General features: G+C 37.1%; 1 protein-coding gene across 8 annotated transcripts in view; it reads left to right on the plus strand.

The window, feature by feature from the left end:
• LOC113803843 (uncharacterized) overlaps positions 1–10791 on the plus strand; it is a 47367-nt gene extending 36576 nt beyond the window's left edge. For 7 of the 8 annotated variants that reach the window (XM_070139268.1, XM_070139261.1, XM_070139262.1 and 4 more), the window contains exons 9-16: positions 2300–2427; positions 6122–6287; positions 6446–6571; positions 6731–6982; positions 7189–7543; positions 8040–8200; positions 8503–8665; positions 9126–10791. In XM_070139268.1, coding sequence (XP_069995369.1) covers positions 2300–2427; positions 6122–6287; positions 6446–6571; positions 6731–6982; positions 7189–7543; positions 8040–8200; positions 8503–8665; positions 9126–9283 — 1509 coding nt within the window. In that variant the 3' untranslated portion in view covers positions 9284–10791. Of the gene's footprint in view, positions 1–2299; positions 2428–6121; positions 6288–6445; positions 6572–6730; positions 6983–7188; positions 7544–8039; positions 8201–8502; positions 8666–9125 lie in introns of those variants that run through there. The other variant, XR_011399591.1, reaches the window with a different exon arrangement.
• Positions 10792–12500: the final 1709 nt, after the last annotated feature.

Consider the following 12500-nt stretch of genomic DNA (forward strand, 5'->3'; position numbering starts at 1 on the left):
TGTGCCAAGAATTTAGGAATGAGGGGAATCTAATCTGCCTGAGCATTCCAATTAGAGAGCTATGAGGTGTCTGGTATCAACCAGTCAGGTCTCAGCAGTGGGTCTCAAGAAGTGCCTGCTGGTGAGAGAGAAAGGACAAGGCTGTTGGACCTAATGAGACCCTGGGCTGTATGCTGAGCTGAGTTACACATTTTGGGAGTTGTGGTTGCTACAGTAGCACTAAGGAAATACACTTGTGCAAAGATTCCACGTAATGCACAATGTCCTCAGCAGAAAAATCACTATCTTTAGTCCCACAGTTTTCAGCACAGTGATATCACTTTCCTAGGCTTGAATGTTAGGGAATCTCAGGAATAATTGTTTAGCTGACAAGAACAGACCCATAAGCAATGATAGGTGGTGGACAGTATATCTTCAAGCTGCTTGTCACACACACATTCCAAATCTATTGGAATGCAGGTACAGATAGCTGCTGCTTGTGACATTGAATAATATATATTTTAATAGCTGGTTTATACACATATATGTATATGTGTGACCCTCAAGTATTTTTTATTGTGAATTGTAAAATTTTTTGTGGGGATAGACATTTTAAGGGGATCGTCTGGTCATTTTTCAGTGTTTTTCACCCATCTTGCCGAAATTGAGTTTAATGCATTTTCAAGGAGTTTCAAGGCCTCCGATCCTCTCCTGAAAATTTCAAGGCCTGACCGCTGTTTTTTTGGTGGTAGCAACCCTTTTCGATTTCGACCAAAATATTATTTTTTTCACCTTACCTTAGATAATTGGTAGTTGTGACGTAATGATTAGAGATAATTGAAATATGAGATTATTTTCTGAAAGCTTATTAAATATCACGTAAGATGAGAACAACCTCTCCTGTCGATCTCCAGCACACCAGCCATACCTGTGGGCACTCACACCCACACCCAAAAGCTCCTTAAAGAGATGATTGACACCAGCCTATGGCAGATACCAATCCATTGCCATACTGGTGACTTTCCGGAGTGACAAAAATACCCAGTCTTCTGGAGTATCACGGTTAGCTCCCTCATTGGAGGGGGAGTACCTGTAGCTGACCCCCGCAACCTGCAGCGCGGCATACTTCCCCCAGATTGGGTCCAGGTCCACAGCCTGTCCTCTCGCCCTCACCATCAGCAGCTTCTCGACAACGCATACCAAGACCTGATTGGTTGACCACGGACACCTCACGGCTCACCTATTGGCCCGCAGGCTCCCTTTGTTCCCGGGTGGCTGGCACAGCTCAGACCCACTTAAGCTCCGACACCCGGGCCGCGTTCAGCACTCACGATCCTCCAGCAGAGCAAACACAGCGCAGCAGCAACAAGGCCTACCCAGGCCTCAGTCGACGGGTGAGCCGCCCCGGCTCTCCTGTTGGTCTCCAGCACACCAGCTATACCTGTGGGCACTCACACCCACACCCAAAAGCTCCTTAAAGAGATGATTGACACCAGTCTATGGCGGATACCAATCCATTGCCATAATATTATGATACTCACATTTTCACACATAGCACACGCATTTTCAGTCTGATTTTAACGTATTATGGCTCATTTTGTAGCTGAATAGTAGATCTATCTCATGCTGCAATAAGGATTTGTAATATTTTCATGTGCTTCTTATAAAAGTGATATATTTCAAAAGACACTTTTAGGGTATGGAAATCGTAAAATTCTTTACCCCTTCATAAAATATTTACCCCAAAAAATTAAAGTCGACTTCTAAAAATTGGCTTCCGAATATTATAAATGAAAGATTGTTGTACTCAGATATGAAATCAGAGTGGCTGTATGACTTTTTTTTGGATTTTAGAGAAATTTTTAAAAATATCAGTTTAGGCCTATAGACACCCCATTAACCCTTCCATTAATCCTTTGTATACAGGTGTATATATACTCTCTACTGTGAATTTTGTATCACATAGATGACTCCACAAATGCTTAGACCACTCCTGATTTCCCCATTCTATGAATTTCAGGCCTTCTTTTTAATGCTATTAATCAAGTTCAGTACTGTCTTTATTATTATTGACATCATTATTATAATGTTATTGAGATACTAATAGCAATAAAAAGATAAAATTTTAAAAAACAAGATAAAGAGTAAACAGGTGAGATAGGAAGACTAGTCATTGACTCCGTGATGACTTGATACTTGTAGAGTCATCTAAGTGTAGAAACAATCAATGAATTAAAAATTGCATTGGACATCAGATTTATGTCATGCCATTCCAGCACGGTTTGAAAGGATTATGGTATGTTTTAATATTTTATTTCAGTATGATGCTATTTACTTGTGTGAGAGTGCGGCAACACCCCAGACAGAAGGGGCAGAGGAGGTGGCAAAAGAACCTTTAGCTGTTCCAGAACCACGGATGGTACTTCAAACAAACTGTGTGAAGAGGAGGTATGCGGGTTTTTTTTTTTCTTTAATCTGTGATTAGAAGTTTTATTTTAGCTTACCTTTTGTAGGTAGATAGAGTAACTTCAGTGTTGTTTATTATTTGGCATATGTAATTTGCATGATATAGATGTTATACAGTACAGGAAGACCTTGCATGTGATTTCAGTGTGATTGTAGTTGAAGGTGTACAAGACCTGTAATTATTTTGACACCAACATATTTTGATATAGAAATGTCACAAAACTTCTAGGCTGTGTGTTTTATAAGGATGATATTTAAATAGCAAATGTGATTTCCAAGTATCTTTGCAGAATATAATTTGCAAATCAATTTGTAAATACAACTTTCTTAAGCAATTTTCTCTCTATTACCTTGAACTTCTCGCTGTTTTCTACCTTGTATTTCCTCTCTCTTGTCTTTCTTAGATTTTTATCAGTTTTCCTCCATATTTTATATTTGTTCTATGTCCTCTCTCTCTCCTCCCTGTATTATTTTTATTTTTATTTTTTTTACTTTATGCCAGTTCCAGATCCTTATTCTCTCTCATGATTCCATCTCTCTCCATCCTCTAACCCAAGTTTTGGAACTCTCTTCCTTCCTTTTCCTTTCCTCCCTTTCTTGGTCTCCTGCCTCCCCTCTTTACCTTCTCTTTTTTTGCATTCCTCTTTTTTCCCTTCATAGATTCCTTTACTTTTACCTTCTTCCTTTTTCCCAGTCTACTTTCCTACTTTCCTTCCTTGATTTATGATAAAACACATATCACTGATGAACAGTGGTATAAAAAAAATCCCATATCAATATAAACTGGAAGATGAGAAGTTCAGATTGAGAAAGCATGAAAGGGGATGACAAATTTTCTAAAAGGAAATACTTGAGTTGCAGTACACAGCAGTTTTCTTTGTGTAATTTAACATTTTAATGTAAGAAGAGAAATAACACTGTTATTGATGTTTTTATTTTTTATAATTATCATCATCACAGATATGCTTGTTTCATGTTGCCTCAGAGTTATTGCATGCAGCATAAAACAAAAAAACAGAGGAAGAGGTAAAAAAACACTTCAAAATTGTGACATTTCAGATTATGTGATTCCCCAGTTCCTCAAGAAGACCGTGAAGAAGACTGGAGGCTAGAGATGGTAATGAATGTGGCCTAAGCTCTTAACGTGACTTTCACTTTCTATGGCTCTGTTGGTATCCTATTCAAACTGCAGGTAGCGAAGTATAGTTTGTGGGACAAGGGCTTGGAATTTCCTCTTGCAGGAGAGTATCGGGAAATCATCTGATTTGCATCTTTATACCTTTATATACTTAGCAAACAAAAGTAAAGAGCTGTTTTGTTCATCATTTGTTGCCCCCAAGTGGCTGTTAAAAAATAGTATTTTCTTATGTAAACATATAATGTCTTTTGTGTTTAATTGGTGAAGAATAGAGATGACCTTTGTGTTGTAACTGGAAGATTTTTAAATATGACAATAATACAATTGTCAGCATAAGTAAGTCTTGTTTAGGAAAAGCATCAATATCCTTATAGTTCTCAATATGTAATGTCTTTTAGAAGAAAGAAAGCAAGTAGGATTTATAGGCAACATATCTTGTCAAAGAAATAAACCATGGTATTTGCCATGAATTTGCACTCACCCACCATATTCCTTCCTTATCTATAATATTGTGGCATGAGCTAATACCTTTTTACCGCATATGTATTAACGTATTAACTATGGTATTTAAGATTGGCTACAATCCAGAAATGTGGGATTGCTGGCACACATTGCCAATTTCCCCCATTTGTGGGGGAACCACCTAGAAGCGTGTATTTTAGAAACAAAAGTTTGGAAAAATTGAAGGTTTACCTTCACTTTAAGTGCCAGTATCTAAAAGTGACACCAGGCAAATTATATTCAATTATCAGAGAAAGCTGAGCTACTTCCGATGAGTCATTGGTGCAGGGTATGTCATCATGGAATGTCATTGGTGATAGTAGTTTTAACATACATTTTTATTTTTTGGGGGAAGGAGGCCATAGCATGAAGCACATGAAATTAATTTTAAGAAAAAAAAACATAGAATAAGGGCATGATTAAGTCTTCACTGAATCATTGATTTAAATTTGCTCTGAAGATAGTATCAGTAGGTAATTAATAATCTCATAGTTTCTGAAAGCATGATTAATCTTTAATAAATAAAAAAAGATCCTTCATGATTTACCTCACTGTATGTCCCTACACAGTTATTCATCTTGTCTCGAGTAATTTGCACTTTACACTAAATATTCTCATAGTGAAAATCATTCCATGTGTATGGATGTTTGAAGTTCACAATTCTTTGGACAGTGCAACAATTAGGAAATCTGAATTTACAAATGTAGACGTGAAAAAAAAGATAAGTGAACAAAATGGCTCTTTCATTACATATTACTATACAGCGTGAATTTGGAATCGAGTTTCTATTATCTAAAGAGGTTGACTGAATTGTATTAAAACTAAAATTTTGGGTGCTGCATGCATACAATACTAGACATGAGCATGACCTTTGGAGTGTTCTGAATGCTACATTAAGTCATGCTCAAAAGACTTTTTTCTGCAGTTTTGTGATTTAGTTCAAATGATACTAAATACATCAGACTGATTTGTACATCAGAAACATGATTTTTGATGAGGCATTTCTTTCTGGCTATATACTAATTAGTTTTTCTTTCTAACAAGTCTGATCTCTCCTACCCGAGAATTAACCCCTATGATCCAGATGATATGGCCATATCATTTAAAAATTTGGCTCAAGGGACGGGTGACGTGAATGTAGCGTCAAGAGAAAATTTGGCTCAAGGGACGGGTGACCTGAGTGTGGCATCATAAGAAAATTTGGCTTAGGTCAATGGTGACTGGAACTTGCAGTCATGAGAATTTTAGCTGAAGGCTGAGGTAATGGGAATGACTCGCCATGAGTGCACAAACCTCTTGGAGGGCGATTGGGAATTTAGGAAGGAGCTTTTACATTAATTCCATTGATAAACAAATGTGTTATGTACCATTTGTGAGCCATGACTGGAAGAGTGCCAGCCCTATCTAGGACACTGTTTCCATGCTCATGATCCTAGTCCTAGCTGCTGTGACCAGCAGTGCAGTTTGTATTACAAAAAATTGAATGTTATGGAAATTAGACAAATAACAAAGTCTTACTTCTTTTTACTATTGCAGTGAGTTTTGGATTACCTTGAGGGATGATATAGAGTCTGTGCAAGAAAAACAGTCTATTACCATCTGGATAAAGCAAATCAAAGGACAATTATAGACATTGGAAAATGGCAAAAAAGCTAAAAATGTTTATCAGGATAAAGAGAAAATATTGCAGACAGGAGACATGGAATCTTGTCACTGCACATGAGTGTTCATGTGCACTTAGCCTACAAGCCAGACTCCTGTCATAGTGGTCATTCAAATAAGCCTCATGCCCGTATATTAGGCAGTGTGACTTCAGTGAAGCATCCGGATCTGATGGGTTAATTTCATGTATTTCAAAGGATGTCTAAGTTTCAGATTGAGAACTGAAAACATCTTCAATTATTCTTGTCTGCTCTATATCTAACAAGCCACTTTTATTCTTCCACTCTTTTGTGATGATGCTAGCCACATACTTGATTGAATTTCAATATTCACATAAGTCAAAACACATATCATTACTCCCTCCCCTTCACCCAGATTTCGTGAGTTCCTGACCTTGCATGCTGCTTTGGAGGAAGATTCCAGACTACGAACAGCAATGAAGGGAGTCAAGGGGCCCAATAAATGGCTCAACTTACCCTTCAGCAAGTTGGACTCCACAACCATTGCTACACGGAAGCAGTTCCTTGAAAAATATCTCCAGGTATGATTGCCTCTCCTCGATTTCATTTGCTGAAAATCTGTCTTGACTTTCAGTTCAGATTGAAACATGTCTGTTCTATTGCTTTAAATTTTTCTGCAATTCTTCTCATTTTTTTGTCTTATCTATTGAGACTAATAAAAGGGGTTTGGCACCAACAGTCAGTGATCCAGAGGCCAGAGGTGAATATATCAACCCCAGTCAAGGAGTTCCTTGCGTATGGATCAGACTCTTCTGTCTCATTTGTCAAGAAACCCCTGGAATTGCATGTTCCTCGTCTGGACAAGGTGCTTTTTCTGATTGGAAACTGATAACAATGTGAACACTGATTGAAATTTTGGTAATGGACAATAAGGAGAACAAAGATGATGAATGAACACATTCATTATATTACTGGGATGTAAAATAAATCACAAAAGAATAATGCAATGCATATATGCTTCCAGCTCCTGGCAAAGACAGTATCAGGTGTCTTCCATAGCCTTAAAACGGCTCTTCCGAGCTTTGAGTCCTCAGACACAAGCACAGCAGGAGAGTCTGCAGGGAACCTTGGGGTGAATGGAGGTGCAGGTGGAGATGGCATGTTGAAAAGCAAGAGTGGAGGGGTCCTCAGTGAACGAAACAAACTGGCTGCCTTTCTCTCCAGTGGTAACAAAGCAGAGTATGAGCTGAAACTGGATATCACCGCAGAGGAAGAGGTAATCTTTGTTGGGGTTGTATTCTTGATCTGGCTATTTTAGTCTTTACTGTAGTTCAAGACTCATTTTTGTTTTCTGTGCAATTTTATTCTTGGATCAATTGTGTTGTGGTTGATTGTTTTTTTTTTTTGTTTTTTTTTATCTCTTCATTATGGTAGTTTTTTTCATATTCTTGTTGTTTATTACTCCATCACAATATATTCCAGGAATGCCAGATTGAAGAAGCATTAATGGTTGAAATTTCTGGCTCCGACAAGGATGAGTTAGTGGACACAGCATATGAAGCCAGAGAGTCACGCAACCTCTTCTCTCCCGTTCTCTATAAAAGGATTCAGCTCCAACAGCAACAGGAGGAGCAACAGTCAGTACAGCAACAACCTCCAGAACAGCAGCTTCACCAGCACCAGCTTTCTGTTGTTGTGGGGAGAGGAAGTGCTGCGTATGCTGCCCCTCCCTCACCTGCCTTCCATGCAGTGCCACCTCCAAGTGCCATATCTAAAGAGGAAGCTTGTGATCCTCTGGCCCTGACAAGGAGAGAGAGCCAAGAAGATTCTCCAAATGGTGTGTAGTAGTTTTTTGTTCTCAGGTGTGAAATGTTCAGATTTACAGGTTAATGTTTTGGAAAAAGTGGTTTGCCTCCGTATCTTGTAAATACTCCACTTTGGCATATAATTAGGAATACTTGGTGCTTTTGAGGTCGGGCTATCTTATTTTTCATTTTTCTCATGAGAATGAGGTCCTTTGGAAGGTATGAATCCTCCCATGATTTCTTTTTTTGATATCTTTTCATTTCAATATATTCTATTTCTCCCCATGAAACACAAATAGATGCATTGTTTGGTTCAGTTTACTTTCGAATCTGTTTAAAACCTTCGTTAACATTAACATTTTCACCTACATTGAAAACTTGGTGATAGCATTAGTTTTCATCTTTCATAATTCTGAAAATATCTTGAAGTAGTGCAGTAAATCTGAATTTTTTTCATTTCAAAATTTTTGAGCAGTGTCTAACACTGCCCAGGTGTGGAACAATTTTATCAAAGGAGCCCATTTACAGAAGGAGAGGAGGACTGTGCCTGGCAGAAATGGCCCCTCTCTGTGGGTGTAATGGATGCTGTGGTGGAGATCCTCTCGCCTTCAGATCACCCAATCACTCATCAGCCCTGTGTTACTCTTCTCACCCTCACTGCTGCACGAATTACTCACAGATGGCTACAGGTAAAGTGGGTTTTCCAGCCATGTAAAATAACAACTATATAGGGTAGGGGAGTTTATTATTGCATAATTCTCTCTTCTACCATGAAGTTTATGACTCATTGTGAAAGCAGTACCTTCTTACCTGGGAGAGAGTGAGGATCCAACAATAATCATAGCTATTCTATTTGTGAAAACAAATAATTGGAAGAATTCATATTTTTTATATATTATCAGTACCACAACAGTAAAATAATATAGTCTGTTATTTTTCATTGATCAGTTAAGCCTTCAAGTAAATGAATATGTTGCATTTTTACTTCTAGGCAGAATTGGAGCGCTTATCTTCTGAGCCTCAAATGACTGAGTATATCCATGCCTTGAGAGAAGCAATTCTCAGCGCTGAAGAGAGAACACCAGAACCAGAACTCAGTGATATAGAGGCATCTCGGATACAGCTTCAGGAAGCTCTGAGCAACTTTGTTCCTGGTAAGTCTAATATGTCATAAAATGAAAGACTGAAATATTTGTGTGGAAGCATGTCCCTCCTATATCATGTTACTAGATTTTCAAAATGCTAATAATAACATTGATTTTGAAGTAGCACGTCCATAGGTAACAGCATGATACTGTTTAAGTCATCCTAGGGAGGTCTTGTTCAACCAGCACTCCTTCCCTTTTATAAAAGTAGTTATGATTTCTTAAAGAGCTCAAATTTATAAGAAATCATACAGCTGTTTCACTCATATACTTTTTCTACTTATTGCTTTTCTTTTCTTAATGGGCTGATTTCCATTTTGGTATCATTCAGCTTGTCAAATGAAATATTTTGGCACAAAGTATACAGATTTTTTTTATATTTAAGGATGACAAGGAAAATAAAACCAATAATCTCAAAACTCCTAGAGATATAGAAGTTGTGTACAAATGAGTAAACCTTCGTCCCCAGGGTTCTTGAAGATGATGCTAGGCAAGGAGCTGACACAGCAGGCAATCATGCGCATGATTGACTCAATCCAGTACCCAACTGTGACAGCAGACCTGGCCCTCCACATCCTAGACCTCCTGGTCATCCGACTGATCCCTGTTGCTCCACTCATGCTTTGAACCACTGCCGAGGGTGCCCAAGGAAGCCCTCAACTAGAACAGTGCCACATGTGATAGAAATAGAGTGTTAGCAGAAGTGTCTGCAGACAGTGTATTGTTGGTTCCTTATGAAATTGAAATGGAATCTGATGATTACTGGTGTTATCGTAATCAGTATACTTTGACATCCTTCATTTTCATGCACTCTGATCTTATTTATGGCTAGTTCATCCTTGAAAATGATGAATTGGCTGAACTTGGAGTTAAACTGGTAATTTGCCATTTGATAATCTACATAAAGCGTAATGCGTGAAAGAAAAAGGAAGTGTTGTTTGTTTTACTGGATTATGGTATATGTGATTATGTATTGGAAATGATATAGCTACCCAATTTATTTGAGACTAAACAGTCAATTACTGTTGCATAAGGATCAGTATTGTTTGTTCAGTTATTATCTGACAGACATGAAGATATACTTATCAGTCACTGAAGGAAATCCAGGATTTTTAATTCTTTAATGTTACAGAGGATGCATGATCCTGGAAACGGAAGTCTGGTATCAAATGACAGCCTAAGAATGTGTTTTGTTGCATGTATAAATGTATTGGGAATTATAAAGAAATACATGAAGGAGAAACAGAAAGAAAGGAAAGAAGAAAAATAATAAGGACCATAAGGGAAATATATAAGCTCGAGTTTCTTCTGGTAATCAGTGCTTTGGATCTCTCTGTCTTCCTCTCAGGAACATGTATGTCTGTAAAAGCAGAGACGGTATTGTGGCCCTTGTACAAGCACAGCTGAGTAACAAAGGAAACATATCTCCCCATCCCCCCAAATAATGAATTCTAGCCATGTGGTTTTCTGTCAGTCTTGCTCTTTTTTGCTTTTGTGGCATATTTATTTAGTAAATCTTTTTCCTAAAAGTGGCACTATCTCTAAATCCATTATTAAAGGAATTAGTATTAATTTTGTTGTTTAGTTTGTTTGTTTTTTGTTCTTCCTGCCATCATTTTGCCATCTTTATCATTATGAAATCATGGAATCATCATCACTGTCACTGTCATATCACCACAGTCATTGTCATGTTTTTTTCATTGCTATTTTTGTCATTATTGGTGTGACTTTTGTCTGATAGTTTTAACCTATACTAGTCTCAGTATTTATTTTTCTGTTTTGTTATTTAACTGTTTACCTGTTAATACAATAGTTGATGATAGGGTGATAGCAGATTGCGTACAGCTGTATTTGAATTTGCATTTAATTTTTCTAATATTTTTATTATATTCTATTTATTTACATTCATTCTTGATTTTTATAATTATTTTGTGTTTTGAATTAATGTGGTTTCAAATAATCAAGTGTGTAGTCTTTTTTTGAAGAGTCATTATACGTTAACACAATATTTGTGTCATCCCTTTCCACTTGGTTTTGTTTCTGTGAGGTATTGAATCTGAAGGGTTTAAAGCATTACACAATGTTAATATAAATCTGTTCTGTGATTCTTGTAGATAATAGATGTAAAACTCTTTTTTTTTGTTTCTTGTAATTCATGCCTCTGCTACTGCAGTGTGTCTCTCTTAAGTTAGGATTGAAGAAGGATTATGATGATAAATTACACACTTTTTATTGACACATAACTAGGGTTACTAAATACTTTTGGTGTCTTTCCTTATCGAAAACAAAGTCCAGTGATGATCTCTCTGTCTGTCCCTGTCTGTCTTTCTCCATCTTGCTGTCTCTTCCTGTCTCTCTGTGTCTTTGTCTCACTGCCTCTGTATACCTCTCTGTCTTTGTCTCTCTTTTGTTCTTTTTTCCTTGAAATGGACCCCAACTTTTTCCCTAGTAGACAAAGATCTCACACAAAACATTCCTTCCGCAACTTCCAAATCCAGAGGTCTGCTAGCATTGGAACAAATCTCACCATTTTTCCAGCCTGCAGAGTGTGGCTCAATCTTTGGCCACCAGAAGGATCAGAAGTCGGTCCCAAGTATATATTTCTATGTGTCATGCTAGTTTATTGAGTGGACAGTATAGTTCAGTGTGTGATAGAAAGCATTTTGTACAAAGTAGAATAATGCTATATAAGTAGTCTGTTTGGTTATATGTTTCTATAGAAAGCTGAAAATTCACGAAAACAGTGATGTATATTTTAAGTCTATGTCTGTAGTACTGCATTTAGTTGAGAAATCATTACACTGATAGTAAACGTAGGCAATATTTAAGGAGCTCCAAATGTAGCATAGTCAGTATATATAGATATGAAAATAATTTGTAATGGTTTAGTATATGTAGATATGATAGATTTCTATTTTGTGAAAAAGAAACAAGCATCATGAATAGTTAATTTCTTGCAGAGAAGTGTATGCTGTGTGTCCATATATAAATCATTATAATGTAGCATTAATTGAATGTATGACACTGGTAAATGGGAGAATAGCTTTAAGATTTCTTCTATGTGAATATATAAATAATTAATGATTCTAACCTAATGAAAAAAAAAATCATAAAATGTTATTAGATAAAAATTATTGTTTACAGGAGTTTAAGAATATTGAAGCAAATTCGACCCTCATCCCTTTTGACACCTTTTTGTGTTTGCTTGTTTGTAAAGTTCATCTTTATTTGAGCAAGAACATAGAACTGGCAACCTTCAAAGTATCATTACACTGTCTGTTAAAAAGAGAATATGCGAGTATAATGTTGAATCTCTTCTGTTTTCAGTTCTTCAAGTTCTTATGTATCTCTGATATCAATGAGCCTACCTCCCCTAATTAACAATGAATATAGAGACCTCAGACCAGAACCGTGAACTGAGCAGCTTGTATTTTGCACATGGATTTCAACTTGCCTTTGGAACTGATGTCATGTGTTTGCTTTGATGCTGTGTATGCAAGCACCACTTTTAGCTCAAGGAAGGTGATGCTGATTCAGACCTGTTGAACGTGAACACAATAATGCAAGGGCTTCCTTCTGCACTGATCCCTGGTGGTCCAGTGCCTTTCTCCATATTTTTCTCCCCCTTTAGACTTATATTCTGGTAGAGTTTTTTTATACCCAGCTGATGTCAGAATACACAAGAAACATAATTGTACGATAATATGGAGTACGAACACATTTTTATCTGCCTAGGATATTCTGTATGAAAACTGCTTGAATGATTGCATTAAGCTTACCATGGCAGAGGTGACAAAGGTACTAGAAGATGATTGTTCATTTTGGCTTTATTGCTTTTGTTTCC

Source organism: Penaeus vannamei, chromosome 25 (assembly GCF_042767895.1).
Source record: "Penaeus vannamei isolate JL-2024 chromosome 25, ASM4276789v1, whole genome shotgun sequence".
Classification (NCBI taxonomy): Eukaryota; Metazoa; Arthropoda; class Malacostraca; order Decapoda; family Penaeidae; genus Penaeus; species Penaeus vannamei.